Below are 26,869 nucleotides of genomic sequence, written 5' to 3' on the forward strand. Positions count from 1 at the left end.
TGCACCTGTGTGTGTGTGTGCATGCGCATGCGTGTATGTACCTGTGTCTGCGTGCATGTGTGTGTGTGCACTTATGTGTGTGTGCCTGTGTGCACTAGTTTAGGAATTTGCATGTGTGTTCTATGGAAATGTCGGGTACTTACATATTTTCTCCTTATCTTCAAACTCCAAATCTTCGTTCAAAAGCCCCCTTTTAATAGCAGCATTTTTTCGACTTGCCTTCCTTCAGGAACTTAAACTCTCCGGTGAGTCCTGGGCTCCCATTTTCCTCCTTGGAAAGGAGGAAAGTCTTTCCTGTTACCAGTCTTTCAAAGTCTGGTGGCTCACATGGACTGATATCAGTGGAAGCTTTCTTCTGCTAACTCTGATAAACACCAGTGGCTCCATTCTCTTGAGATGGGGAATTTTCTTCATTCTCTCCAACAGTAAAGGTTAAAGATGGATTTCCTCTCCAGTTACTTAAGGGCAAAAATACACGCTTAATTCAATCCAAGTGTATTAAATTTTCTCCCAAGAATACATGGTTTAGTCTCATAGATTGTATAAATTTATCTTATTAATTTGACTTTAACCTGATTTTGTAAATAACATCCTTGGCATTGTGCTGAGAAGCATTTGCCTCCTTTGCATGTCTTCTTCCAAGACAAAGGGCAACTCCATTAGCTGAGGATTTGTTACGTGTGGGTTTCCCTTAATGCAGTGGTAGCTGTCCGGTACACTAATTAACACGCTGTCCCAGAGGTCAGACAACAACAAGGCTTTCAGACCAAATTAAAATGACCAAACACTATGGCTTATTAAACTAATTAAAATACTGAGCAAGAAGCAAGAATGAAATAAGTTAATACACTTAGCTAGAGCAAGAAGAGGGTAAAAGAACTCCCTGAGTCCTGGTGGTGACATTGTTCATAAACCCTGCCCCTCTTGCTGTGTCAGCCTTCACGACGGATGGTTTGGCCACGAGAACCAGAGTTGAGGTCAGAATGAGAGGGGACCACGGAGGAAAATCCTTCCATCTATGGCGTGCCCCTACTCTACCCGAGTTGTAGGGCAAGTGTTTTTGGTGCAAGAGTTGGCCCGTTGAACAGCCTCTGGTCTTATTTGTGTTTCTTGAGTAGAGCTTATGTGGGATCAGAATGGAACTCTATTGGGTGTCAACAAACAGTGGCCAACTTCGAAGCGGAAAGTCCTTGTCTAAAGGCGGCATGATCACGATGTGGCTCTGTCCATCCCTTTGTATCTTTAAGCAGCATATTTTTGTTCTATTGCTTCTTCTACTTTTTCTATCTTGGACATCTCTTACATATTATTCACTTACTATGTATATTAAATCATATGAATTCTGTAGCGCACAAGTTATTTCTTATTCAGTATATACACTAAACCCCTCCTGTGAGTTTTACCTATAACTCATATGTTTAATTCTGGCATATTCCTGTCTGTGCTTAATATTTCTTATGAACTACATCCATCCTATTTGTTTTCCTATCTTTTATAGCAGATTGAATATTCTCAGCCTTACAGAAAATCCCCATCACAGAATGCGATTAGCCGAGCCATCTAATTTGATTAGTGTCATAATCACCAAATCTATTCTTTCTATCCCCCACTGCTTCCCCTGACAATAAAGGAGAATTTGCATAATTTAAGGACATTAAGAGACACTGGTGGTAGTTCAGGTGGGCTGAAAGCACAGGCTGTTGAGAAATTGATAAACTTGAGTCAACAGATACAAGTGACCAATTTAAGTGGAGTTCACAGGAGAGAAAGGTAACAAGGGTAAGTCTCCAGTTTCTGTATCTATTATATGTATTATTTACTAGAAGCATGTACGAAGAATAGAAGAATAAATTAAGGAGTAGACTGAGGGGGGTGGGGGGGTGATACTTTTTTTTTTTAAACAAACTGAAGGCTTGTGGCAACCTCACATAGAGAAAATCTCCTGGCACCATTTTTTCCAAGAGCATTTGCTGACTTGATGTCTCTCGTGTCACCATGTCACCTTTTGGTGATTCTTATAACTTTTCAAAATTTTCATTATCATATTTGTTACAGTGATCTATGATCAGTGATTCTGACTCACTAAAAGCTCCAATGGTGGTCAGCATTTTGTAGCAATAAAGTATGTTTTAATTAAGGTATACACATTGCATTTTTTAGACATAATGCTACTGCACACTTAATAGACTATAGTATGGCATAAACATAATTTTTGTATGTACAAGGAGACCAAAAATTCATTTGATTGACCTTATTGTGATATTTGCTTTATTGCCATATTTGCTTTATTTAAATGATCTGGAACTGAAGCCACAGTGTCTCAGAGGTATTCCTGTAATGTATGCAAATTCAATTTTGGAATTATGCTCCAAGGGAGATGGTGAGTTGGTAATTAGTTAAATATTAATGTGAAACTTAGAAGACCAATCTGTTGAGTATATACAGTGAGAATATTTCTACATATAGATGATATTATATATCATGAAATTTAATGATAGCATCTAGGAAAAGAATGCAGAAGGGAAGAGAAACTCAATGAATCATATTATAAGCATATATACTACATATTTATACTATACTATATGCAGGTCCCATTTTTAGTTTTTTATTGTGTCAACATAGCTAAGCTAGAGCTAAGTTTCTCAGAATTTCCTTCCATGCAAATTTTCAGTTAGCTTCCTGCACATGGGATATTTTTCATGAAATTTGGAAGCAGCACCTATGTTCTTTTTAAACACAGAAGGTCAGCAAAGGACCCAACTACCTTACAGCTCAGGAACGCTACCACTCACATGCTTGGCTAGGGAAAAGAGTCAGGTCCAGCCAGAGTTTCTCCCTCAGCTTTTGCAACTCCTGGGTCATACTGATATGAACCACTTTTCTCTTTATTATTTTGTGGTGGTGGTGGTGGTGGTGGTGGTGGTGATGGGAATACTACTGTAGCATCAAGAAAAGAGGAGCAAGGAGCATTGGGGTAGCTCATTCGATTGAGCGTCTGACTTTGGCTCAGGTCATGATCTCACCACTTGCGAGTTTGAGCCCTGCTTCAGGCTCTGTGCTAACAGCTCAAAGCCTGGAGACTGCTTCGGATTCTCTGCCTCCCTCTCTCTCCCCTTCTCCCATTCACACTCTGTCTCTCTCTCTCTCAAAAATAAATAAACATTAAAAAAATTAAAGAGAGAGAGAGAGAGAGAGAGGAGCAGAATAAACTTAACAGGCTACAGAGGACAGCACCAGGCACGATACTCTATGATACTGGGGCTGGAATTCTACAAATTCCAGTTTACTTTGGTCAGCCTACCTCCCATTAGGTTCTGCCAATAAGGAGCAAAGAAAGAGGTAAGAAAGCATAAGGACAAGAGAAGAATTTACCTGTTTCTTGGTTCCTGTCAGCAGTGACCCTTCCCTTAGTTTCAGGTTAGGGATTGTCCCATTACTCCCAGAACCTGCCTCGTCACACCCCCTGAAGGCAGTTGGTGGGGTCCTTTCTGCAAAGGTCTGGATTCTGCCTCGTCGGACTCCCATGTCCAGGCTTTCACACACCAATGGCTACCCCACCAAGTCGCTCATCAGATGTCCACATCCTGATTTGGCAGCATTTTGGTTTTGATAACTTCAGCTCCTTCCGTCAACACCCCTCAGTCTCAGAGCTGACTGGTAGATGCTTCCTGCAGATGCCACCTTCATGGTCCCTTGGTATCCCGTTTCCTCGCTTTCAGACTTTCAACCCTGTACTTAAAAATCTCTCTGTTAAGTGTAATCTCTTTATCCATGTGGAGTTATGTCTCTTGTCTTGCGTGGACCTCGTCTGACAAATACTGTCTCTCAAAACATGTGACTACATGGTGGAAGACTACCTAGCAGTTGGGAAAAAAATTATCAAAGAAAATTTCTTGGAGGAGCTGGTACCTGAGCTGAATCTTCAGTGAGAAAATGTTTATAAGAATGTTTTACCAAGTTCTTAGCATAAATAAAAACATTCAGATGAATATTTCTTCTCATGTTTGCTCATATTGCCACTGTTATTGCTGTTTTTGTTCAGTATTATTATTATCATTATTATTACCACTACTATTACGAGGAATAATCAGGGTTTAGACAGTTGCGAGTGTTTTGGACGTGGGGTATGTGGTCGATCCAGGAAGGAAAAATGAGTGCACATAAAGGCACGTAGAACGTGCACAGGTACGTGGCGCCTGACACGGCTCAGGTAGTTCAGTGGAAATGGGCTTCTGGATGGAAAGGTTGAGGGGAATAAGGACACAACAGAGTTTGTGAACCATGAGAACATGTGTGCGTCCTGTTCTGCAGAAGATAAGGAAACAGCAAGCTGATGACTGACACTCCTTTCTGAGCAGTGTCTCTCCAATGGAGGTCTGCTTACTTTTTGGAAGACTCATGTGGATTTATGTTGACCAGGCATGAGTCTATGCACTATTTGAGATGACAGGTACAGGTCATTTGACGGGAATTGATGAGAGGGTATGGGGAGAACAGAATGGATTTGGCGATGAGGAGGTAGAATTGGCAGCATTGGTGATTGATTTGGTATCGAAGGAGAAGCAGAAGGTAATTAACATGCGAAGTGAGGTTCTGGCAAGGACAAGTGTGTGCTTGGAAATGCCAGCTGTCGACACAATGGTTCTAGAAAGGGGAACAGGGCTGGACTAACATTCTTAGTTCACTGTAAAACATGGCATGTGTTTTGGTCCGTTTGGGCTGCTTTAGTAAAATAGCACAGCCTGGGTGGCTTCTAAACAGCAGAAATCTACTTGGAAGTCTGAGATCGGGATGCCGGCACATTCAGGTGGAGCCCCAACAGAAGTCTCCTTGAGTCTTCAGGTGTGGGAAGGGGCCGGGAGCTCTCTGGAGCCTCTTTTATAAGGCACTAATCCCATCCATGAGGGCCCCACCCCCTGACCTTAAACACCTCCCAAGGACCTTCTCATACCATCACACTGGGCGTTAAGATTTCAACATATGGGGGCACCTCGGTGGCTCTGTCAGTTAAGCGTCCAACTCCTGATTTTGGCTCAGGTCATGACCTCAGGGTGGTGAGACTGAGTCCTGTATTGAGGTCTGCACTGACAGCATGCAGCCTGCTTGGAATTCTCTCACTCCCTCTGTCTCTGCAACTCTCTCTCAGTAAACAAACAAACAAACATTCTTAAAAGAAGATTCCAACCTATGAATGTTGTGGGGACACAAGCATTCAGACATAGCAGTGTGTTTTAGATATCTATTTACATAAGCTCTGTGTATGTAGTAAATACTTCTTTTTCGCCGTGACATTCTCAACAGCTCCTATTAAATCAGGCAGAGAACAATCATACAGACACTGTTTATGGAAGGTAAGATGTTTGATTGTGAAGGAAAGAATGCATTTTGAATTTTTACCACACAAATAATAGATGTTCCCAAAGAAGTACCTAGACAAAAAGGAGTAGGTTTGATAAAATATGAAAAAAACTAATCCCCAACTAAACCAAAACCTAAGTTTTTTATGGCTGAGAAAAAAAGGTTGTATTGCAAAGCCATTTGGGAAAACATACTGTATATTTTATCTCCGTAGGTCCACATCATGATGATTTTAGATGGATTCATTCATCTAGTTGAAACTTGAATGTTTGCTCTGCGCCAGGCACGGCTCTAAATTCTGTGAATACTGTCACAAAGGAAACAGAGTCACCACCCTCACGGTGCTTATATTCTCATGGAGTGAGATGAACATATAAATAGTAGACAAATTACGTAGTGTGTCATAAGTAATCAGTACTGTGGAAAAATCAAGAAGGGTGAGGATGTTGGGAGTATCAGGGGCAGGAGAAGGCTGTCTGGGTCATTTAGACAAGTGAGGACACTGATAAGGTCTTAACTTAGTGGAAACCCCAGGAAGGGCAGTAGTAAGTCATGCAGTTATGGGGTGCAAGGGGCGATTGGTTTAGGCAAAGGGGTTAGCAGATTCTGATAAGAATGTGCCTTTCAGGTGAGATGCACAGTCCCGGCTGGGCTGGAAGCCAGAGAGGTGGCCCAGTTAGTGGTTCCTGTGAGTTTCTGGTGGACCCCCCCCCCCCCATAGACCTGGTGGACAAGAGGAAGCACCAGTTAACATTTAACTTGTTTTCAGTGACCTATAAGCGTGGGAAGAGATGCTTAACTGGTTTAGAAAGCAAACACACATCAGAATAATTTTTATTTTGGGCCTGAGAAATTAACAAGATAGAGTACATATCGTGCTGGTGCAGATATAGGAAAATGAGCCATAGTGCATTCAGCTCAGGGGGAGTGCACATTCAGACCATTTTTTGAGCTCTACCCTACATAGAAAATTCGAATTTTAATGCTTTTAACCCTGTCATTTTAGTTCTGAGAGTTTATTCCAATAGTATTATCAGAGAGCAACTTAGAGATATATTTAGGAAGAAAATTTTATTATAAATCGCATAAGATAACACATTTGGAAATTACTGAACTTAGTAAAATACATTCTCATCCATCCATTAAATTCAATATTAGGCAGGGGCGCCTGGGTGGCTCAGTCAGTTGGGCGTCCGACTTCGGCTCAGGTCATGTTCTCACGGTTCGTGGTTTGAGCCCCGCGTCGGGCTCTGTGCTGACAGCTCAGAGCCTGGAGCCTGCTTCAGATTCTGTGTCTCCCTCTCTCTGGCCCTCCCCCACTCACACTGTCTCACTCCCTCCCTCAAAAATAAACATTGAAAAAATTTTTTTTAATTCAGTATTAGGCAGCCATCAAATGTGGAAGCAATCTCTGGCAGAGACAGTCAAAGGGACCCAATATCTGCTTTTCCCCATTTCTTAATAGAAACTCCCAGGGGTTTTTTGCTAGGAATTTGGCACATGGAATAAATACTTCATTTCTCAACTTCTGTGCAGCTGTGAGTTACTTTGGACCCAGTGGTGGTTCTTGGTTTATAGGAAGAGAAGACTTCCTGAAAGGGAGGGGGCCTGTGTCTGCTGGTTCTTCCTCTTTCTTGCTGACCAGGCTGCACTTTTGTTGACTTTAAGAGCTGTAGCTCCAACAGCTGGAGATGTGACCTTCAGAATATAAGGGGCTGAGTGAAAAGGGACAGGAAGGAGACTCTACCCAGCTCCCAGTCAGCCCTTGATCGCCTTCCCCCACCCTCTTAAGCTTAGGCTTTGTATATTACTGATGCTTCACATCTCCCTTTAATCCTAGATGGTAATTTTGAATCAACACAAGTGCAGGTCATAGAGTATCTTACACAGTTAGCTTTCTAAATTCATCTGTGAGTTTGTGTATGTAGAGAGAGAGGAAGTAAGACCACAGGATGGAAGAGAGAGAACATAAATCATTTCACGGAACTTGATTTTCACTTCCCTCTTTGTCACTTTCAGTTCTAAAGGGATATTTTTACATAATCTCCATGTTCTCAAGATTCAAACAAAATAAAGTTTTTTTTTTTGTTTCTTTTTTGTTTTTAGTGATTATACACATTGGCTTTCATCTATAGTTTGAAAGTTAATGAGTATACAGATGCAGATATGTATGGGTACTTTTTTTAAAAAAATCAACATTTTGATAATAAAAACATACTACTAAGAAATAAATTCACACTGGCCTTTGTATATGTTTTTAGGAGAACTCATAAGTGAACTCAGGGACAAAGATTTTTCACATTCTAGGAATCAAAAAAAATACTACTTGTAGTTCATTAAAAGATATTATCAAAATATCCTATGGCCAAGTTAGAAATGAGTCAAAATAAATGAGAATTCAGTCTATAATGTAAATGTCCCAAGTCAAATGTTAGTAATAGTCTTCCAAATGGAGAGTACGTGAATGATCCTTTATAACAGAGAAGAGTTTATCCCGAGAATATGATCTTTGCCTAATACCAGGACACCTATTAATGTAATCACTTATTCATTAAATATGTTTTAAATGTTTTTCTATACTTAAACTTTGTTTTGCAATGAAAATGTTTTACCTTTACAATAACGTGAGAAAACAAACATAATTTTTTAAAAATGTAGTAAGTACTAAGTCAGCCACAATATGACATTGATTTTCACTTGGCCTTGGTTGAAGGTGGGCATTTGGGAAGTTTCGTATAAAAATATTCACGAGCAGACATTGCCCTTTTAAAGTAGTAGATTCGTCGAGTACATAATGGCCCAGTTTCCCTGGAAAAGTAGAGAGAAGGAAACATAAGGAAAGGGGTCATAGGAGGTAAGGTATAAACAGAACCGATGCCTACCATGAGTTGTGCCTTCACAAAAGGGCTATGGGCCTGTCACCCCCAGAAGGGGAGGTCCGCACTAGGGTCTCATTGCCTCGGTGCACACCCAGCAGCCTCCAGCTGACACTGTGGTACAGGCAGTCCTCATCCCAAACACAGGAGGAATGAAACTCAGCCAAACTGACTTCTCTGGGAGGACGCCTCACGCCAGCTGTATATGAACATCCAGTTTTTTTGTGCAAGCTTCGGAACTAAATATCTTCCACTCAGTAGGTAGGTCCTTGAGAGACATTAAGACTGGAGGGAAACATTAGACTTATAGTTTCTTATAATTTCATATGAAACCAGGGTTTTCCCAAGGGTCATTAAGAACATGGGGACGATGGGAATGCAAGCTGGTGCAGCCACTCTGGAAAACAGTATGGAGGTTCCTCAAAAAATTAAAAATAGAACTACCCTGTGACCCAGCAATTGCGCTACTAGGCATTTATCCAAGGGATACAGGTGTGCTGTTTCAAAGGGACACGTGCACCCCCATGTTTATAGTAGCACTGTCGACAATAGCCAAAGTATGGAAAGAGCCCAGATGTCCATCAGTGGATGAATGGATAAAGAAGATGTGGTGTATATGTATACAATGGAGTATTACTCGGCAATCAAAAGGAATGAAATCTTGCCATTTGCAACTACATGGGATGGAACTGGAGGGTATTATGCTAAGTGACATTGGTCAGTCCGAGAAAGACAAATATCATATGACTTCACTCATATGAGGACTTTAAGAGACAAAACAGATGAACAGAAGGGAAAGGAAGCAAAAATAATATAAAAACAGGGAGGGGGACAAAGCATAAGAGACTCTTAAATATGATGAACAAAGAGAGGGTTACCGGAGGGGGTGTGGGAGGGGGGATGGGCTAAATGGGTAAGGGGGCATTAAGGAATCTACTCCTGAAATCATGATTGCACTATATGCTAACTAATTTGCATGTAAATTAAAAAAAATTAAGAATTATGTTGAAAAAAAAAAAGAATTATGTTGAAAAAAAAAGAACATGGGGACAGGACAGTACTAGGCAGCTACACCCTGTCACTGTCCTCCATTCTGTCTGCATTTGACACACAGGCTCTGAGCAGGGAGCTCCCAAGTCCACTTCTTGGAAGCATTTACCTGAGATGCTGTGTATGAGTTTTAATTCCCAGGGAAGAGGTAGAAATATCGTGTCATGGAGAGTCTCTCAATCGTGGGCATCTGGGTAATTATATTTGGAGTCTCAAATGAATATTGAACCTAAGGCAGGAAAGAAAATCTTTAGATACTTCCTAAAAGGGAAATCTGGACTTCTCCCTCAGGAGTCACAGAATTTGTGGTATGTTTTAAGGCTGTGGCCAGGGGGGTATACACAGAAGAAACGTTTAGCTTTTCCTTGGCTATAGTACATCCATGCATGATAGAGTATCCTCAAGCATTTTCTGAATAAACAAGGCCATCAGAATCAGAGAAACTCACACTGGTTCCGTGCAATATGTCCCCAAAGCCTCCTCTTTAAACAAACGTGGAGTACAGGAAGGAATTCCAAGATGGCCTAAGAGCTTTCAGGATTCCCCACCCACCCACCCACCCACCAAAAAAAATTGACAATGATTGCACAGTGATGACATTGAAAAAAACAGAAGACCTGTACCTTTCGGAAAATCTCCTCCAAATGATGACAACAAGAATACATTTTGAAGTAGCGGATAAGATGGGAAATGAAGACGGAGCCATCTGTGTTCAGTCTCCAGGAAACGTTATCTGCAAATAAAAGGTATTAAGATACTGGGAGATGTGGCCTTTGTGTTGTGTGTGGAAGACTCTTAGAGTCAGAGCTTTTGGGCATAGTTTGATTTTAGTGCTTTGGAGGAGAGAGAAAGGCAAAGCTGGGACCTCCAGTGTCCCCAGGAGGCCCAGAGAAAACCGTCGTGGACTCTCAGTCATCAACCCCGTTCAGGCTCTTAGAGCCAAAGTTACCTGCCTCGGACTGCAAGTAGTGGAAAAGAAACTAATTCCTGTCGTGCCATTCTGGACCTCCTCTTCATCTGTTCTGTTTTCTCCTGGAATATTTTGCTCGTTTTTTATCGTGAACATCTCTTGAGCTACCGCTTTTCATGACCACTGCAATGTGATCAAATCTCTCCCATCGTCAAAAAGCTAATAGTCTGATGGTCACTTTATCTGCAGCTACCTTCCTGTTCCTTCCTCCTTTTAATGGTTGCGTTCCTCAGGTTTGTCTCTCCCCACCGTCTTCACATCCTCCGAGCCCCAGCCCGCTCGCCCGCCTGCTGTCTCCCCCCACCACCCTGACTTTACCAAGTCACTTTCCCCAAGGCCATTCATGGCCTCCACGTCATTCAATCTCATGGTCACTCGCTGGCTTTCACCCGATCTCTCTCATTCAAATCAGAAACTGGCCATAAGTCCAGTGGAGGCTTTCTTGGTCACACTGACCGCACATACATACCCTTACTTTTCTTTCTTATGCCCTGATAGGAAACTTCCTGAGCCCAACTTGCAAATACTCTGCCTCCCAGCTTGACCTCTGCCATTCACAAGCCTCAGCTTGGGGATCTCGTCTCCATCTGTTCTCTGCTCCTGTATGACTTCATCCACTTTTAGACCATGAGACATAATTCTCAGCCACCACCTCCCCAATCCTGGTGCCATTCTCCTTTCTGAGCTACACGGCTTTGGGACTCTCTCTGTTTCATCTGGAAATATGCCAAAGGCATCTCACACTTTCTGGCAGGATTCCCGTTTTAATGAACGCACCATGACCATCCCCTGAGTCCTCTGTGTCATCCCTTCTTACTGCCCTGCCGCATCCTCCCCACACTGGGTCCTAGACATTTTATACACTAATTCCTGCTGGGTTCAACAGCTGTGTCTTCCCGAGACTGCCGTTACCAGCTGTGGCCAGTAACCCTGCAGTAGCGTTTTAACCCGCCTCCTGTATTTCCTGCTGTACTGTGATCCACTCCCCACAGAATCCCCGGAGTAGTTATATAAAAATGATAATCTTACCATTTCATTGCTGAAGTTTCACCAAAACTTCCTACTACTGTTAGTATAAAGTAATATTAGTAATAAAGTATGTAAACAGAAAAGATCAAATCCTTCCCGAACCTATGAGGTCCCAAATCGCATGACCCCTCCTGACCTCTCCAACCTCCCTCTCAGCACTGAGCCCCAGCTCTGTGCTCCAGATATACTGGCCCAGTTTTCCAGGCTCCTTTCTTTCCCAGGTCCTCTGTGCTTTTTCTGTCTGGAACGTTCCTCACTTACCCTTGACATAGTTCTATAACTCCTTCATCTTTCAACACGTTTTTCCTCAAAGCACTTAGCACAGTCAAGAGACAGTCAGTATCTACTTATGAGACGTGGGTGTATATTTTCCCCTGAGTTAACCTCTGCCTCTCTGCTCCGACCATATGCTCCATGAGGTTCAGTAAGCACATCTGCTTCACTTGTGGACCCTACACCCTGTGCGCACTCCACCTTAGCAGGTCGTTACGTGTGCAGAAATGAAAGCAAGAACTTTACATGTTGGACTTCATTTCCTTAAGTAAGTTAAAGAGTCTCTTAGATACATACCAGCCCATATATGCCTTCTTAACTTCCTTTAATTGCTAAAAGTATAGAGCTCTTCTTTCAAATAAAGTTTTATTTAAACTCCAGTATGTAAAACAAAGAGAAGTATGACTGTTCCAGGTATGGAGTGGGTGTTCCCTGCATAGCCTTTTCCTGTCAGACGACACTCAGAGGGTCCTCCAGTCCCTTGCTGCTCACGTGTGGCCATGGGCGGACAGCACTAGCCTCACCGCAGGGTGTTTTGAAAGGCACCATCTCGCCACCCCCCCAGACCCACTGAATCAAAACCCTGCCTGTAATATCGTTCCAAAGGGATGTCTGCGCACATCGCAGTTTGTAATCACTGCAGTAGAGGACTTAATAGCTGTGGCTTTGTAAACAAGATTCTTGGAATTGCCCTGGTTCTCTAAATCACCCCAATGTCGTGGGTGCCTGTTAAATAGATTTTCTGCAGGTTTGACCACGATCAGCTCGGTATATCTTGTGTTTCTATCTCCTACTTTGTCTTTGCTGCCAAAGGAGGATTTTCAGTCTTGGCTGCATGATGCTGAAGTCAGGCATTTGAATATTAACTAATTTTTTTTAGATTAGAGTCAAATAATAATGTAAGAGGTTCTGGAATGTGTGAAGAAAGTACTATAGTTTTACTGATTACCTGTTTAATTGCTAGCAGGTGATGAGGTGGGCCAAATCATGTGCCATTGCTGTCTGAACAAACAAAAACAACTCTGGTTTATAGTTAGACTATTGGAACACTGGATCCTCATAAAACTCTGGTTTCTTTTGAATGTTTCCCCCAAAATGAAGACTTCTAGCTTTCTAGTTATAAAAACCTCCGTATTTTAAATCTATTCTCTGCCTAAAATCTGTCATGAAGGAAGAGATGTTTTTCAATCAGCAATCACATAGGATCACAGCCAGGCCTGTGATCTGGAAACTAACAGGAGATCGAGAAGCTTCTCTCTGAAGTCACTTACGTGGAGTCGAAGATTTGAAAGCGATGAAGTCCTTCTCCACATGGGTCTTTTGTACGGCATCACTGAAGATGTAGGGTGCTGAGGGCTGGTTTTCCGGCCATGCACAGGCTTCTCCCACATCTGTCACCCAGACGGCCCCGTTGCCTTCTGGGAGAGACACGCTTGTCTTACAAGAGATGTTACAGACACAGACACACAAAATGTCTCTTAACCCTTATACCTTTACTTCAATACATTTCCATCTGGAATTTATTAAAAATGCCAGTATCTTCCTGATAGAAAAATTGCCTCGCTGACTGGGAACTACACAGAGGCCACTTAAGTTTAGTAGAACCTAGTCCCAGATGATCGGGGCACGTGCTGTTATTCTAGCGCACTTAACGCTTGTTCAACGACGATACAGGCTTCGCCTCTTTCTGGAGCAGGCCCAAGTGCCGTTCTACAGTGTGGTTTCTCTCCCTCAGCCCTGGGAAGGCGAAGGCCGGACACCGGGCTAATCACAGAAAAAAGCGGACGGCCACCCCCTGCGTCCCCCAGCTCCAACTCACTGCCTCGGCAGGCCTGCATGATGATGACCTTCGGTTTGTCTTTTAGGTTCCTGCAGTTGCGATTGTTGAAAATCTGGAAGATGGTGTCGTCGTGAAGGACATCTGGCTCTTCCTCCCTGTGCTTTGTCCCACAGATCCCGTCCAGGATGCCGTGTGACATGAACACGAGGAACGTGCTGTCTGAGAAGCGGTGCTCTGGGCGGGTGGCAAAGTGCTTCAGCTCGACCTTCATTTCCTGAAAGAGTTTCCAGACTTACCACCTGGGAGCTGTCTGTGTCTTCTTTGTGCTCACACAGTACGTGGACTTTACACGCACACACGCAAGAGGGAGAGAGAGACAGCAGAAACGGAGTGATCAGACGATTTGGACAGAGTGGCATTGTACGAGAAATTACGTTCTGACATACAGCCAGGAAGCTGGATGTATAGAATGGAAAAGCAGGGTTTTTTCATACAGCGTGTAGCCCGGTGGTGTTCAGTAGATCCTTAGACTGAGGGAGACGCTAGGAGGTGGAGTACAGGGAGGGACACGTGAGGTGACGGGTCTCCTGCCAAAGGCTTTGCTTTTCACAACTGTGTTACAGGCTGCAGTTGCCGCGAGTTTTCATTAAACAAAGAGTGAGACAGAGACAGAGACGGAGGGACGGTTTCCACTGGCGTAGAGACGTGAACAGATTCCTTGCTAGGTTTAAAATGGTTTGTCTAAAGCCTCCCGTGGTATGTTTTTGGACGAAGCCAGAATCACAACTTCTTCTGTGTACGTATGTGTGCAAAACTTGTTTTGTTTTGTTTTTTAACCGCCTACTTGGCTTCACATTCAGACACACGATACTGAAATTATAAAGGCCTCAGAGTGGTGTCTCACATAGACTATCAAGTGATGGGTGTCTCCCAAACTGAGAGCATTAGCAAGAGCCAGCCTGTTTAGTGAACTACTGCCATCTAAGTCTTGGCCTTCAGAGTGTACGTTGGGAGAGGCTGGGGTGCAGGATGCCTATTCTAGAGAAATGCAGTTTCTGTAACGTGCGCTCCGTTCTGACAGCCGCCAAGGAAGGAGTCCAGGAAGGAGATGAAAGGAGGGACACTCATGCCAACTCATCCCACTCTCTGGGGCCATTACCTGAGCGGTGAGATTTTCCTTTATAACCACTGAATATCCAAGGTTCTCCAGCAGATCTCGCATCCCCGAAATGTCCTTTTCACAGCCTTCTCGCTCAGAAAGATAATCGAATGTTCTATTGCAAATGATGAGAGCCAGGCGCATTCGGCTCTTCTTCTCCATCACTGGATAGATCTGCAGTTAACCGACACAGAGTGAGTTGCACCCAGCCTCCCACTTTTGCCTCCAAATCCTATGCAAAATAGGCCCTTACAATTAGAGATTGGATGGCTGGAGGACTTGGGGATGGAACTAGGGATTCATGAACAAGGCACCAGACTAAAACCGTGTAGTAGTTCTGAGTACACGCTTCGGAAACCTTGCTTCGGTTCACTGGTGGCGAGGAGTTTAAAGTATGTTTGAGGACGGGATGAAACAGACAGGAAATCTGATGTAAAGGCCCCTTAATTAGATAAGCTGATTGAATAGCATCCTGTGCCTTTGGGGCTGATCCTAAGGCATCTGTAGCAAGAACTGAAATTTCCAGTGAGTTCCATGTTGTTTGAGTGGACAACCTTGCGTGCCCCTATTCCAAAGTATATTACCTCATGTGCCATTATTGTCTTTGGTTCCTTAAAATGGATACAAGGACAAAGCTTCAGCACATTGATTTGGGAAGCCTGGGTTACCTGAAAAACTACAAGAGAAAAAATTACTCATTAAGGAGTAGCACCCACTGTCTGGCAGTCATGAGGATCTTTTCACCGGGCTCTCATTCTTAGGAAACGCTCACCGCCATCCCTTCAAAACGCTTAATAAAACAACAACAAAAAAATCATTTTGTATTACAAATGACAAAAAGAGAAATCTTCATACTACCATCTTTCGTTCTGCTTCTAACTGACCCCACGGACAGCTTTTGTTTTTGTCAGTGGTCATGGCATTGAGTAACCCTTCAATCCCCGTGCGTTAGTCTCACACAGACACAGTACCTAAGATTTGGAAGGAAGCCTGATGTTCATGTGGCCTGGTCAAGTGATTATTCAGTTATTTAACTCCACTCAAATATCCCTGCTGTGCCCGTTATTACCACCAGTGCAGTGTCTCCACTAACAGCGACCCTGCAGAATTCTAAAGCATTTTGACCAATTCTGAGGATCCTGGAGTGTGAGCTTTCAAAGCACTGGTATATATAGTTCCTGCATTGGAACCATCAAGACAAATGTCTCCTTCCTTTTCCCATGAAAGCTCACTAATACTTCTATGGCTTCTCTCCTCGTGTTTCGATCACTGTATGTAAATGTGCCCCTAAAAACTATGATAATAATAGCTCTTAATTGTGCTTGCTGTATGGTAGGCTTCATTAGGACAGGGAAGATGTGTTCAATCTCTGTATTTCCTATGCCTAGAATGATTATCTGGCACAGATGAAGAGCCTACAACCACTTATTAAGGAGTAGTTACCTTCCAATACTTGAAAATAGCTACCAGGCATCTTTCCCTTTTCTTGTTGTCGTTTTCCCGTAGGGAAACAAGCCTTCCGGTCCTTCCAGTATTGCTGGGTAAGAACAATTTCATCTTCCAAACCAACAGGTCTGTTCATTTTCCCGCACGTCTGCCCACCTTCTTTCCTTCCCCTCCTGTGACAAAGGACGGCACATTCTTCCTCCTGGCTGAGGGTAGAGACTGTACTTACGTTCCCGCTCGATTTCCTCTCACCTGCGAGAACTGTACTCGGGTGATTCCTCGTCCCCGTCTTCTGCATCCTCTGTACCCCTTCTTGCCCCTGCTGTGCTCTCCCTGCTGGCGTATCGCATGCCTTGATATCCCTTTATCTGTTACGCACTCTGCCCCTGCACCTGGTGTCCCATCCAGCTATTGTGTTTCCCCGCTCTGCTTCTCAGTACAATTCGTTAAAGGTGGCATCTCTTTTCACTATTTTCATCTCTCGTTCTCTTTTCTTCATGCGGTAGACACTGACTGTCATTTTCAACACTTAAATGCTTGAGATTGAGGTCCCCACTGGCCATCTGTTGCTTCTTGAGCATTCAAACGTGGTCGAGCACACCTTCCTCCTTGAGCAGGGTTCTCCAGGCTTCAGAGGCTCTGCGTGCGGTAACCGTCCTCTCTCAAGCTGGATGCCCTTCGCCAGCCTTGCGCTTCTCCACGCCTCCCAGAGTTGGGTCTTTCTACATTGAACCCTCTAAGATGTTCTGTCAGCATCTCTCCCCAGGTGGCCTCTTCCAGACACGTCATCCTAAATACTGTCTACATGCTGCTGAATCCTGAGATTTACTCCCGTGCCTGGTCCCCCTGTGAACAACGCGGCTGAATCTACCTGTGTATTCAACATGGACCCTTGGATGTGATCCAAGCAACAAAGTAAATGTGTAGAGAGAAGGACTCCTGATATTCGCCCACTCCTACAAATAGGTTTTTCCTCAGATTTCTCTCTACTACAAGTTTTTTGCTCTCTCAGTTCCTCACGCCCTTCACCTAGTTGCCTACCCAAAACACAGAATCATCCTTGGTGCCTCCTCTTCCTTATGTAGCCCACAGCCAGTCCAGGATAGTTTTTGTTGACTCTCCATCCCAGAGAGCTCCAGATTTGACTACCTGAGATCTTCCCTACCATGACACCGGCCGAAAGCTATGATCTCTTAACTGAAACATTTGAACATATTTGACCTTTCTGATGCTATGCTGGTTTATCACTCCTCCACCTAAAAACTTCTAAGGGCCTTTCTATTGCAAATACAATCCTGATACTTTCCCACTTTCTAAAAGGCTCTCAATAGTATGGTAGCTCCAAGCTGAGATTGTAACAGCTCCTTCTACCACATCCCTCCTGATCTCCTACTCTCCCATCAGATTGCTCTTGGGACATGGCAAGACCATTTCTGACTGAGAGCTCTTGCGATTGTTTCCTCCTTCCCTGCAAGGCCTTGGCCTCAGAGTATGGCACATCCCATCCCAACTGGTCACATTGTCCCGAATATCACGTCAGATGAGTTCTCATAGCTCTTCATCCTGGCCCACATGCCTCGCCTCTTTCTCTTCTCCATCCCCCGAATTACGCTTGTATGTTGGTCATTCTTACTATATAAATACCTTCACTGCACTGTAAACTCCATGAAAGCAGGATCTTTATTTATCTCGCTTCCTGCTATAAACACAGTGATTATAACAGCATATGTAGGTTTTCAGCTAATATATGCATATATACATACGGATATATGAATAGATAAGACAGTGAATAAAGATGGCAAAATGTTTATGCCTTTGTAAGCTTGTCCAGAACTCCTGAAAACATGCTAATCAAAACACAACAGCGCTATCACTCCTTTCTAGACGCTACAATTCTCGGATGTGGTTCAGTAAGTCATCAGTTTCTTTAGTGATCACACTGTATATGTGACCAGTCTTGTTGTGCTTTTCTTAACGTGTTTCTTTTCCCTTTTTTATTTTATTTTTTTACATTTTATTTATTTTTGAGAGAGAGAGAGAGAGCAAATGGGGAAGAGGCAGAGAGACAGGAAGACACAGAATCCGAAGCAGGCTCCAGGCTCTGAGCCATCAGCACAGAGCCCCATGTGGGGCTCAAACCCACAAACTGTGAGATCATGACCTGAGCCAAAGTAGGACACTTAACCGACTGAGCCACCCAGGGGCCCCTTAGCGTGTTTTTCTTAACCACATCCTTGTTCTATTTGCAGTTGTTAGTTGATCTCTCTTTGATGTTTTATTTACCTTTATAGATGTTATTAATCAATCTCATTTAAAAATAGGAGTCTCAGAGAAGTTGAGGTAATTCCACCGGGGAATGTGGTTAGTCAGGGGCAATGATGGGCTCAGTGCAGAGATGGCTTGTGTTTTATTCCAGCTCTCTTTCTGTTGCCCAGTAGGGGCCTCTCTGTCTGCCTCAGCTCATCTAGTGTCACCACGTGTCCATGACGCTGCCTGTCCTAGGAGAACCCATGCCTACGACCCCCAGCCTTCTCCCCCAATTCATGATCTTCACGTTCACTTCCAGATTCTCAGAAGTGGAGAGCAGGGATGTAAGTGTTGACCTTGCTTGTGACCTGGGGGTTGTGAGGAAGTCAGAAATAACCCAGAGTTTCTGGGGCACCTGGGTGGCTCAGTTGGTTGAGCGTCCAACTTCGGCTCAGGTCATGATCTTGCAGTTTGTGGGTTTGAGCCCTGCGTTGGGTTCTGTGCTGACAGCTCAGAACCTGGAGCCTGCTTCCGATTCTGTGCCTCCCTCTCTCTCTCCCCTTTCCCTGCTTGTGCTCTGATTCTCTGTCTCTCTCAAAAATAAATGAACACTAAAAAAAATTTTTTTAAATACATAAATAACCCAGAGTTTCGGAACCGATCTCAGTGGTCTTTCCCCTGTGACATAGGGCCTCTGTAATGTAGGGCCTTATCCTGAGTGAGCTTTGAGGGTTTCCAAGAGCCATTTGGTTTGGTGGATTCCACTATAGGGAGAGCCAATGCCTGGGCTGACAGCATTTTTCTTTTTCTTCACTTTGTTCACATTTACTTCAGATTCCAAAGTGGAATGAAGAAGAAGTTAAATATCAATGCTCTTCTCTGTAGATCATTTGCAGAGATGGTAACTGAAAATTCAGGTTTCCTAGCTCTTTACTGCAGGGCCTGTGGACACCTCTAGAGGTCTGAAGGTTTTCATTGTGGTGTGAGATTTGAAGGCACTTACCTGTTGAGGAGGAAAATGACTTGATTTTGCCAGATTCATCCTTCTCATTTTCATCAAGAATTTCTGAAATAATCGAAAAGAAGATTTGTTAGCAGACCTAAGTTTCTAGAACCTCCATACTTGAAACTCTTTCCCTTGCGATCACAAGTAAATGACTCTGTTCAGCGTGCGCCTTCCCTATGAAGCATGGGAATTTGGCTCGTTTTCTAAGCTCCAGCTTTGCTTCTTAAGGCCTGTGACTTTATGCCAAGTGAAGGAGGAGGCAGAGGTTCCGTGAAACAACGAAGGGCTCATTATGCTCCTGCTCATGTGATTTCAGGAATAAATTCTTTAATCACAGTTTTCTGCAATAGCATTTTTCGTTCTGAGGAAGGAAAGTGCACATCTCTGTAAAGTTAGTCTTTGAGTAATGACAGAATAATCCCAGAAGGATGTTGCAGGCTTTGAGAATATACTCATGTGTATATTATACTGTAGAGAGGGACAGCAAACTGTGGCCTGCAGGCCAAACTCCCTCCACACCAGTGTTGGCCAATAAAGCTTTATTGGAACACACTCACGCTCACTTTGTACTTATTGTCTGTTGCTAATTTTATGCCACAGCATCAGATTGGAGTTACTGTGACAGAGAACGTTTGGTCGTAAATGCTTAAAATGGTGACGCTTGACCCTTCATAGGAAAAGTGTGCCTCCCACGCTCCAAAGACATATTGATGCACCACGGGCCCTTACGTTCCCTCTGTCCTCCTTTAACAAGGACAGATCTCGGTGCTCAGAGATTTATTCCTTGGGCTAAGCCACACGTGAGCAGACGATGGTGGATTTTGTGTTTCTATGGAACATTTCACATCTGGGAATAGGTCTCGAGTCCACAGCGTATGGCCAGTGTCCCACAGACTGGCTAAAGGCTGTCCCAGAATTTCCTAGAGCCCGAGCACCATTTACGCATTGAACAGACGTTAACTCAGCACCCATTATGTGTCAGGGCTCGTTTCCAGGAGCTCGGCTACCTTGTGGACGAAGCCGACACAGATCTATGCCTCATGGAGTTTATGTGTTAGCGGGGGAGACACGGCACAGTGACTGAGAGAGATTATGGAATGATTGAAGGTGACAGATGCTGAAGAGAAAAGGAAAGGTGCAGCAGTGTAAAGTGATTGCAGATGCTGGCAGAGAGTCTGGGGCGGACCGGGGCATTTTGCAGTCTTAAGTAAGATAGGCGGAGGGGGGACTAGACATGTGGATAGTTGATTCTCCACTTGCAAATAGAAATAAGAACACAGAGAGACCGCATAAGGAGAGCAGATACCAATGAGTTACCTGTCCTTTGACTTCAGATACTCACTTATAGTCGCCTCGCTCTTGGAACTGAAGAAATGGTTCTTTAGCATTTTGCCCACCATTTGAGTTTTCTCAGTGAGATCACCAACCAGGCCTTCAGTCTTATCCACAATGACATTCACTGTTTCCCCTAGTGTTTGTATCTCTCGTTCTTTTAACACCTTCTTTTCCTTCAAGTCCGCAAAAAAGGTACCAAGCATGCCATGGGCAATCCCCTTTTTGTCATTGACCAGATCTTGGGGTGATTTCTTGTCTGTGAGAACAATAAGATTTTAAGCATGGAAAGGACTTTGGATGTCTGATTCTAGGCCCATGGGTCTCAAATTTTAAAATGCAAAAGTATCTGAGAGCTTGTTAAGCAGAGCTCCTGGAGCTCATTCCTAGAAATCTGATTTGGTAGATCAAGGTGGAGTTTATTATTTTTATTTCTGTCTATGTTTTTGTCAACTCTCTGTCCAAAGGTGCTCCAGATTTGACCATGTGACAACTTCCCTACTATGGCAACACCAGCCGAAAGCTATGATCTCTTAATTAAAACATTTGAACACATTTGACCTTTCTGATGCTATGCTTGTTTATCACTCCTCCACCTAAAAACTTCTAAGGGCCTTTCTATTGCAAATACAATCCCGATACTTTCCCACTTTCTAAAAGGCTCTCAATAGTATGGTAGCTCCAAGCTGAGATTGTAACAGCTCCTTCTACCACATCCCTCCTGATCTCCTACTCTCCCATCAGATTGATCTTGGGACATGGCAAGACCATTTCTGACTGAGAGCTCTTGCGATTGTTTCCTCCTTCCCTGCAAGGCCTTGGCCTCAGAGTATGGCACATCCCATCCCAACTGGTCACATTGTCCCGAATATCACGTCAGATGAGTTCTCATAGCTCTTCATCCTGGCCCACATGCCTCGCCTCTTTTCTCTCGTCCGTTCCTCAAATTATGCTTGTATTTTGGTCATTCTTACTATATAAATACCTTCACTGCACTGTAAACTCCATGAAAGCAGGATCTTTATTTATCTCGCTTCCTGCTATAAACACAGTGATTATAACAGCATATGTAGGTTTTCAGCTAATATATGCATATATACATACGGATATATGAATAGATAAGACAGTGAATAAAGATGGCAAAATGTTTATGCCTTTGTAAGCTTGTCCAGAACTTCTGAAAACATGCTAATCAAAACACAACAGCACTATCACTCCTTTCTAGACACTACGATTCTCGAATGTGGTTCAGTAAGTCATCAGTTTCTTTATTGATCACATGGTATGTGTGACAGGTCCTGTTGTGCTTTTTTTAACGTGTCTTTCTCAACCACTTCCTTCTTCTGTTTGTGCAGTTGTTAGTTGATCTCTCTTTGATGTTTTATGCATCTTTATAGATGTTATTAATCTCCTTTAAAAATGGGAGACTCAGAAAAAAAAAATGAGTCTCAGAAAAGTTAAGAGAATTCTACCAGGGAACGTGGTTAGTCAGCAGCAGTGATGGGCACAGTGCAGAGATGGCTTGTGTTTTATTCCAGCTCTCTTTCTGTTGCCCAGTAGGGGCCTCTCTGTCTCCCTCAGCTCATCTAGCATCACCACATGTCCATGCTGCTGCCTCTCCTAGGAGAACCTATGCCTACGACCCCCAGTTCTCCTCCAGTTCATGATCTTCACCTTCACTTCCAGATTCTCAGAAGATGGAGAACCAGGGATATAAGTGTTGACCTTGCTTGTGACCCGGGGGGAAAGTGAGGAAGTTAGAAATAACCCAGAGTTTCTGAACCTATCTCACTGGTCTTTCCCCTGTACTGTAGGGCCTTACCCTCAGTGAGGTTTGAGGGTTCACATGAGCCAGCAGGTTTGGTGTCTTCTGTAGGGGGATCCATTTCCTGGGGTGACTCAGCATTTTCCTCTTCTTCACTTTCTTCATTTTCTTCACTTTCTTCACTTTCATCTTCATATTCTGGAGTAGAATGAATGAGAAGTTAAATATCCTTGCTCTTCTCTGTAGATTATTTGCAGAGATGGTAACTGAAAACTCAGGTTTCCTAGCTCTTTACTGCAGGGCCTGAGGACACCTCTAGAAGTTTTTGTCGTCGCATGAGATTTGAGGGCACTTACCTGTCGAAGAGGAATATGACCCGCTGTTGTCAGAGTCACAATTCTCAATTTCATCAAGAATTTCTGAAATAATCGAAAAGAAGATTTGTTAGCAGACCTAAGTTTCTAGAACCTCCATACTTGAAACTCTTTCCCTTGTGCTCACAAGTAAATGACTCTGTTTAGCGTGCGCCTTCTCTATGAAGCATGGGAATTTGGCTCGTTTTCTAAGCTCCAGCTTTGCTTCTTAAGGCCTGTGACTTTATGCCAAGTGAAGGAGGAGGCAGAGGTTCCGTGAAACAACGAAGGGCTCATTATGCTCCTGCTCATGTGATTTCAGGAATAAATTCTTTAATCACAGTTTTCTGCAATAGCATTTTTCGTTCTGAGGAAGGAAAGTGCACATCTCTGTAAAGTTAGTCTTTGAGTAATGACAGAATAATCCCAGAAGGATGTTGCAGGCTTTGAGAATATACTCATGTGTATATTATACTGTAGAGAGGGACAACAAACTGGTCTGCAGGCCAAACTCCCTCCACACCAGTGTTGGCCAATAAAGCTTTATTGGAACACACTCACGCTCACTTTGTACTTATTGTCTGTTGCTAATTTTATGCCACAGCATCAGATTGGAGTTACTGTGACAGAGAGCGTTTGGTCGTAAATGCTTAAAATGGTGACGCTTGACCCTTCATAGGAAAAGTGTGCCTCCCACGCTCCAAAGACATATTGATGCAGCACGGGCCCTTACGTTCCCTCTGTCCTCCTTTAACAAGGACAGATCTCGGTGCTCAGAGATTTATTCCTTGGGCTAAGCCACACGTGAGCAGACGATGGTGGATTTTGTGTTTCTATGGAACATTTCACATCTGGGAATAGGTCTCGAGTCCACAGCGTATGGCCAGTGTCCCACAGACTGGCTAAAGGCTGTCCCAGAATTTCCTAGAGCCCGAGCACCATTTACGCATTGAACAGACGTTAACTCAGCACCCATTATGTGTCAGGGCTCGTTTCCAGGAGCTCGGGCTACCTTGTGGACGAAGCCGACACAGATCTATGCCTCATGGAGTTTATGTGTTAGCGGGGGAGACACGGCACAGTGACTGAGAGAGGTTATGGAATGATTGAAGGTGACAGATGCTGAAGAGAAAAGGAAAGGTGCAGCAGTGTAAAGTGATTGCAGATGCTGGCAGAGAGTCTGGGGCGGACCGGGGCATTTTGTAGTCTTAAGTACGATAGGCGGAGAGGGGACTAGACATGTGGATAGTTGATTCTCCACTTGCAAATAGAAATAACACAGAAACGGCGCCTGGGTGGCGCAGTCGGTTAAGCGCCCGACTTCAGCCAGGTCACGATCTCGCGGTCCGTGGGTTCGAGCCCCGCGTCAGGCTCTGGGCTGATGGCTCAGAGCCTGGAGCCTGTTTCCGATTCTGTGTCTCCCTCTCTCTCTGCCCCTCCCCCGTTCATGCTCTGTCTCTCTCTGTCCCAAAAAAATAAATAAACGTTGAAAAAAAAAATTTATAAAAAAAAAAAAAAGGAAATAACACAGAAACAGCATAAGGAGCGCAGGTAACCAATGAGTTACCCGTCCCTTGACCCAAGATACTCACCTAAAGCCAGCTCGCCTTTGGGACCGAAGATACTTTTCACTAACATTTTTCCTACTATTCCCGATTTCTCATTGAGACCATCAATCAGGCCTTCAGTCTTATCCACGATGAGGTCCACTCTTTTCCCTAATGCACGTAACTCTTGCTTTGTTAACACCTTCTTTCCCTTCAAGTCCTCAATAAAGTCGTTCACCCTATTGCCGGCCATCCCCGTTTTGTCGTAAGGCCGGACCTTGGGGTGATGTCTTGTCTGTGAGAACAATAGGGTTTTAGGTATGGACAGACTTTAGATATTGAATTCTAGGCCCATGGGTCTCAAATTTTAACACGCAAAAGAATCTGGGAGCTCGGTAAATAGAACTTCCTCATTCCCAGAAATCTGATCTCCGTGATCAGGGTGGAGTGTGTGATTTTCATTTCTCCCAACGTCTCAGATCATGGCAAATCTCCTTGCCCAACGACCACACTTAGAGTAGCACCAGTCGCCTTCAAGATTCTGTTCTTTTACTGGTGGAGAAAGTGAGGCTCACAGAAAGAAAGCAGCCTCACTAACTGGCTTGGTGATGGCTGACTCAGGTCTATCTCGGTGTCACCTATGATCTCTTTACTTCCTGTCACTTTTATCACTACTCATTTAAAAACCTGCCATCATCCGTAGTGTACCAGTAAAGCACGGACATATTAGCATCTAGGAAAGGACCCCTGTTTGTGTTCCGAGGAAGGGCTGCAGGGTGACTCTGGCCTCAGAGACTGAGAAAACACAGTGTGGCTGGTTTGGTCCCTGCTGTTCATGAGAGGTCACACGGGGAGCAGAAGCATGGAGGAAATGAAATGCCCCATGGACGGCCCCTCACCCTGCTGAGGACACTCATAAAACGGGTAAGAACTCTCAGTGTGAGTTCACAGAAAGGGCTAAAATCACAGCAAAGTGTTAAGAAGATAGCTCCAGATTTTTTTTACATCTCCTTCCTTTTCCTAGAAGGTCTAACTTCTTGCCTAAAATACTTCGTCTGCTCGCGTACCTGCCACCGTGCCCTGAGCCCCAATCCCTTACGTCCCCAGGGTACCTCGCGAGTCCCCCTTGTCTCCCCCACTCCTCGTCCTCCTGTAATTCCCTCAAACACGGCCATAAACGATGGAAAACTGGAGCCACTCACCGGCTGTTGCTGCTGAGGCTCTCTGGGCAGGAAAAGGAGTGAAAATGAAAGCAGCCTTCTATCTTTGCTCTTAGTGGATTGGCTGCTGTTACCTAAATCTAAACGGGAAACTACAGCTTTTCAGGTTCCTCTGTCTTTGCAAAGAAAGAATTTGACCCGTCTTCTGATCTATACCTTATTTCCTTTGAAAAACAGGAAGCAAAACCTGGCTCTTCTTTCTTCTGTCTCACAGTCGCTGTGTTCTGTTTTGCAGTGTATTTTTGACACAGTTAATAAGTCAAATAGACCCTCGTTTGTCTCGGTGCCGTCTGTCAGCCACCCAATGGCAGAGAGGCCTCACTGGACGGAGGTCCGCTCAACCCCTGAATGACGTGTGAGTTTGCGAGGTTTAACTGGAGCTGGAAAGTGACACACAGAGGTGCTCCCTGTCACTGTTTTTAAAAACCCAGATAAGCGGTCGTTTTTCTTCTCTTGTTCCTCATCTGCCCGCTTGTCAGTTCTGGGGAAAATGTGTATATTTCTCTTGGTTGACTCTTTTACTTAAAATTAGAGTTTTTTTTTTTTTTTAACATGTGTTCGCAATTGCAATTAAGTAACACAGTTTTTATGAAATGAAATAAGATCATCCACCCAAATAGTCTCACACTACAAAGTAACCCCAGTATATGCTTAGCTCGCATCACTGAAAATTTTGTTCCTGTGCTTGTAAAAAGCACTCAGTACAATACTGATTTTGTTGATGGCCTGCATCTCCAGTCTCTTTGAACCCTTTGCTCTGACTGGGAGCTCACCTACGACTTGGTCTTGCCGTCATCATGCGGTAAATGGACACCGCAACTCTCTGTGCCCGGGTCTTCAGAGGCATGGCACTCTTCCCCCTCTTGGACACCTGGGCTGGATTGCTAGAAGATGACAGACGTCACGTGGAGAAGAGCCCAGTGGCCCCGGACAGGCCATCGGAGACCAGCTTCAGGCTTCCAAAGCCAGATGTTTTACTAATACGTAAACGATCCCAGAAATGTCAGTAGGTTCCTAGCCTGTGTGCTGGTGATCTCAGACAAATGGAGAATCCCAGAGACGAGAAGGACCACACGGGTGACTGACCCACTGAGTTTTGGGACAGTTTGTTATTCCCCACTAGATAAACACATTTACCTCTAACTTTTCCCTCATCTCGTCAGTCATTTGCTTTTTACAGTTTCACAATGTATGACAGATATTTATAAGAATCAACACATTAGGTACTGTCTCAGTTTTTGACGTTAGAAGCATTTCCTAGTGATATTTGCGCCTCTTCCGGAAACCCTTCATTCGTTTGCCTTCCAGATCACAAGCCTGTCTTCGTTCTCCCATGATGTCACTGGCTGCTTTTCTTGGTGAACTTGGCCAGTGACTTCCCATCTCAGGGCCTCTGCTCTGTCTGTCCTCCTTCATTCAGCAGCCTCAGGCAGCAGCTTGGTTTTTGATACCGTTTAT

At 44.0% G+C, this 26,869-nt stretch overlaps 1 protein-coding gene and 1 long non-coding RNA gene across 6 annotated transcripts in view; one reads left to right on the top strand and one right to left on the bottom strand.

The window, feature by feature from the left end:
- LOC123600582 overlaps positions 1-26,869 on the top strand; it is a 478,564-nt gene that overhangs the window by 270,571 nt on the left and 181,124 nt on the right. The window lies entirely within an intron of this gene.
- On the bottom strand, positions 6,411-25,756 carry LOC123600580 (caspase-12-like). Of its 5 annotated transcripts, none has more exons than XM_045482606.1 (13): positions 25,394-25,720; positions 24,237-24,486; positions 22,648-22,710; positions 22,349-22,489; positions 20,537-20,785; positions 19,192-19,254; positions 15,080-15,171; positions 14,496-14,669; positions 13,376-13,610; positions 12,828-12,974; positions 9,908-10,017; positions 9,394-9,513; positions 6,411-8,166 (listed from the first exon to the last, which is right to left on the bottom strand). In XM_045482606.1, exons 2-12 carry the CDS (start codon positions 24,442-24,444, stop codon positions 9,415-9,417), a joined length of 1,581 nt encoding a protein of 526 aa, XP_045338562.1. In that variant the 5' UTR covers positions 24,445-24,486; positions 25,394-25,720; the 3' UTR covers positions 6,411-8,166; positions 9,394-9,414. The 5 variants fall into 5 exon arrangements, with proteins under 5 accessions (XP_045338562.1, XP_045338564.1, XP_045338565.1 ...); XM_045482607.1 differs by having other exon boundaries at positions 7,459-8,519; positions 25,394-25,756; XM_045482608.1 differs by lacking the exon at positions 20,537-20,785 and having other exon boundaries at positions 25,394-25,684.

The sequence above is a fragment of the Leopardus geoffroyi genome, chromosome D1 (assembly GCF_018350155.1).
Source record: "Leopardus geoffroyi isolate Oge1 chromosome D1, O.geoffroyi_Oge1_pat1.0, whole genome shotgun sequence".
NCBI classification, from domain to species: domain Eukaryota; kingdom Metazoa; phylum Chordata; class Mammalia; order Carnivora; family Felidae; genus Leopardus; species Leopardus geoffroyi.

What these genes read in the sequence shown, in the direction of transcription:
- LOC123600580 (XM_045482606.1), bottom strand. Translation starts at nt 24,444, where the DNA reads ATGGCCGGCAATAGGGTGAACGACTTTATTGAGGACTTGAAGGGAAAG. An exon ending in GTCATATTCCTCTTCGACAG is followed by an intron (nt 22,490 to 22,647) that starts GTAAGTGCCCTC and finishes ATTCTACTCCAG; the next exon opens with AATATGAAGATGAAAGTGAA. An exon ending in GTCATTTTCCTCCTCAACAG is followed by an intron (nt 15,172 to 19,191) that starts GTAAGTGCCTTC and finishes TTTCTCTTGTAG; the next exon opens with TTTTTCAGGTAACCCAGGCT.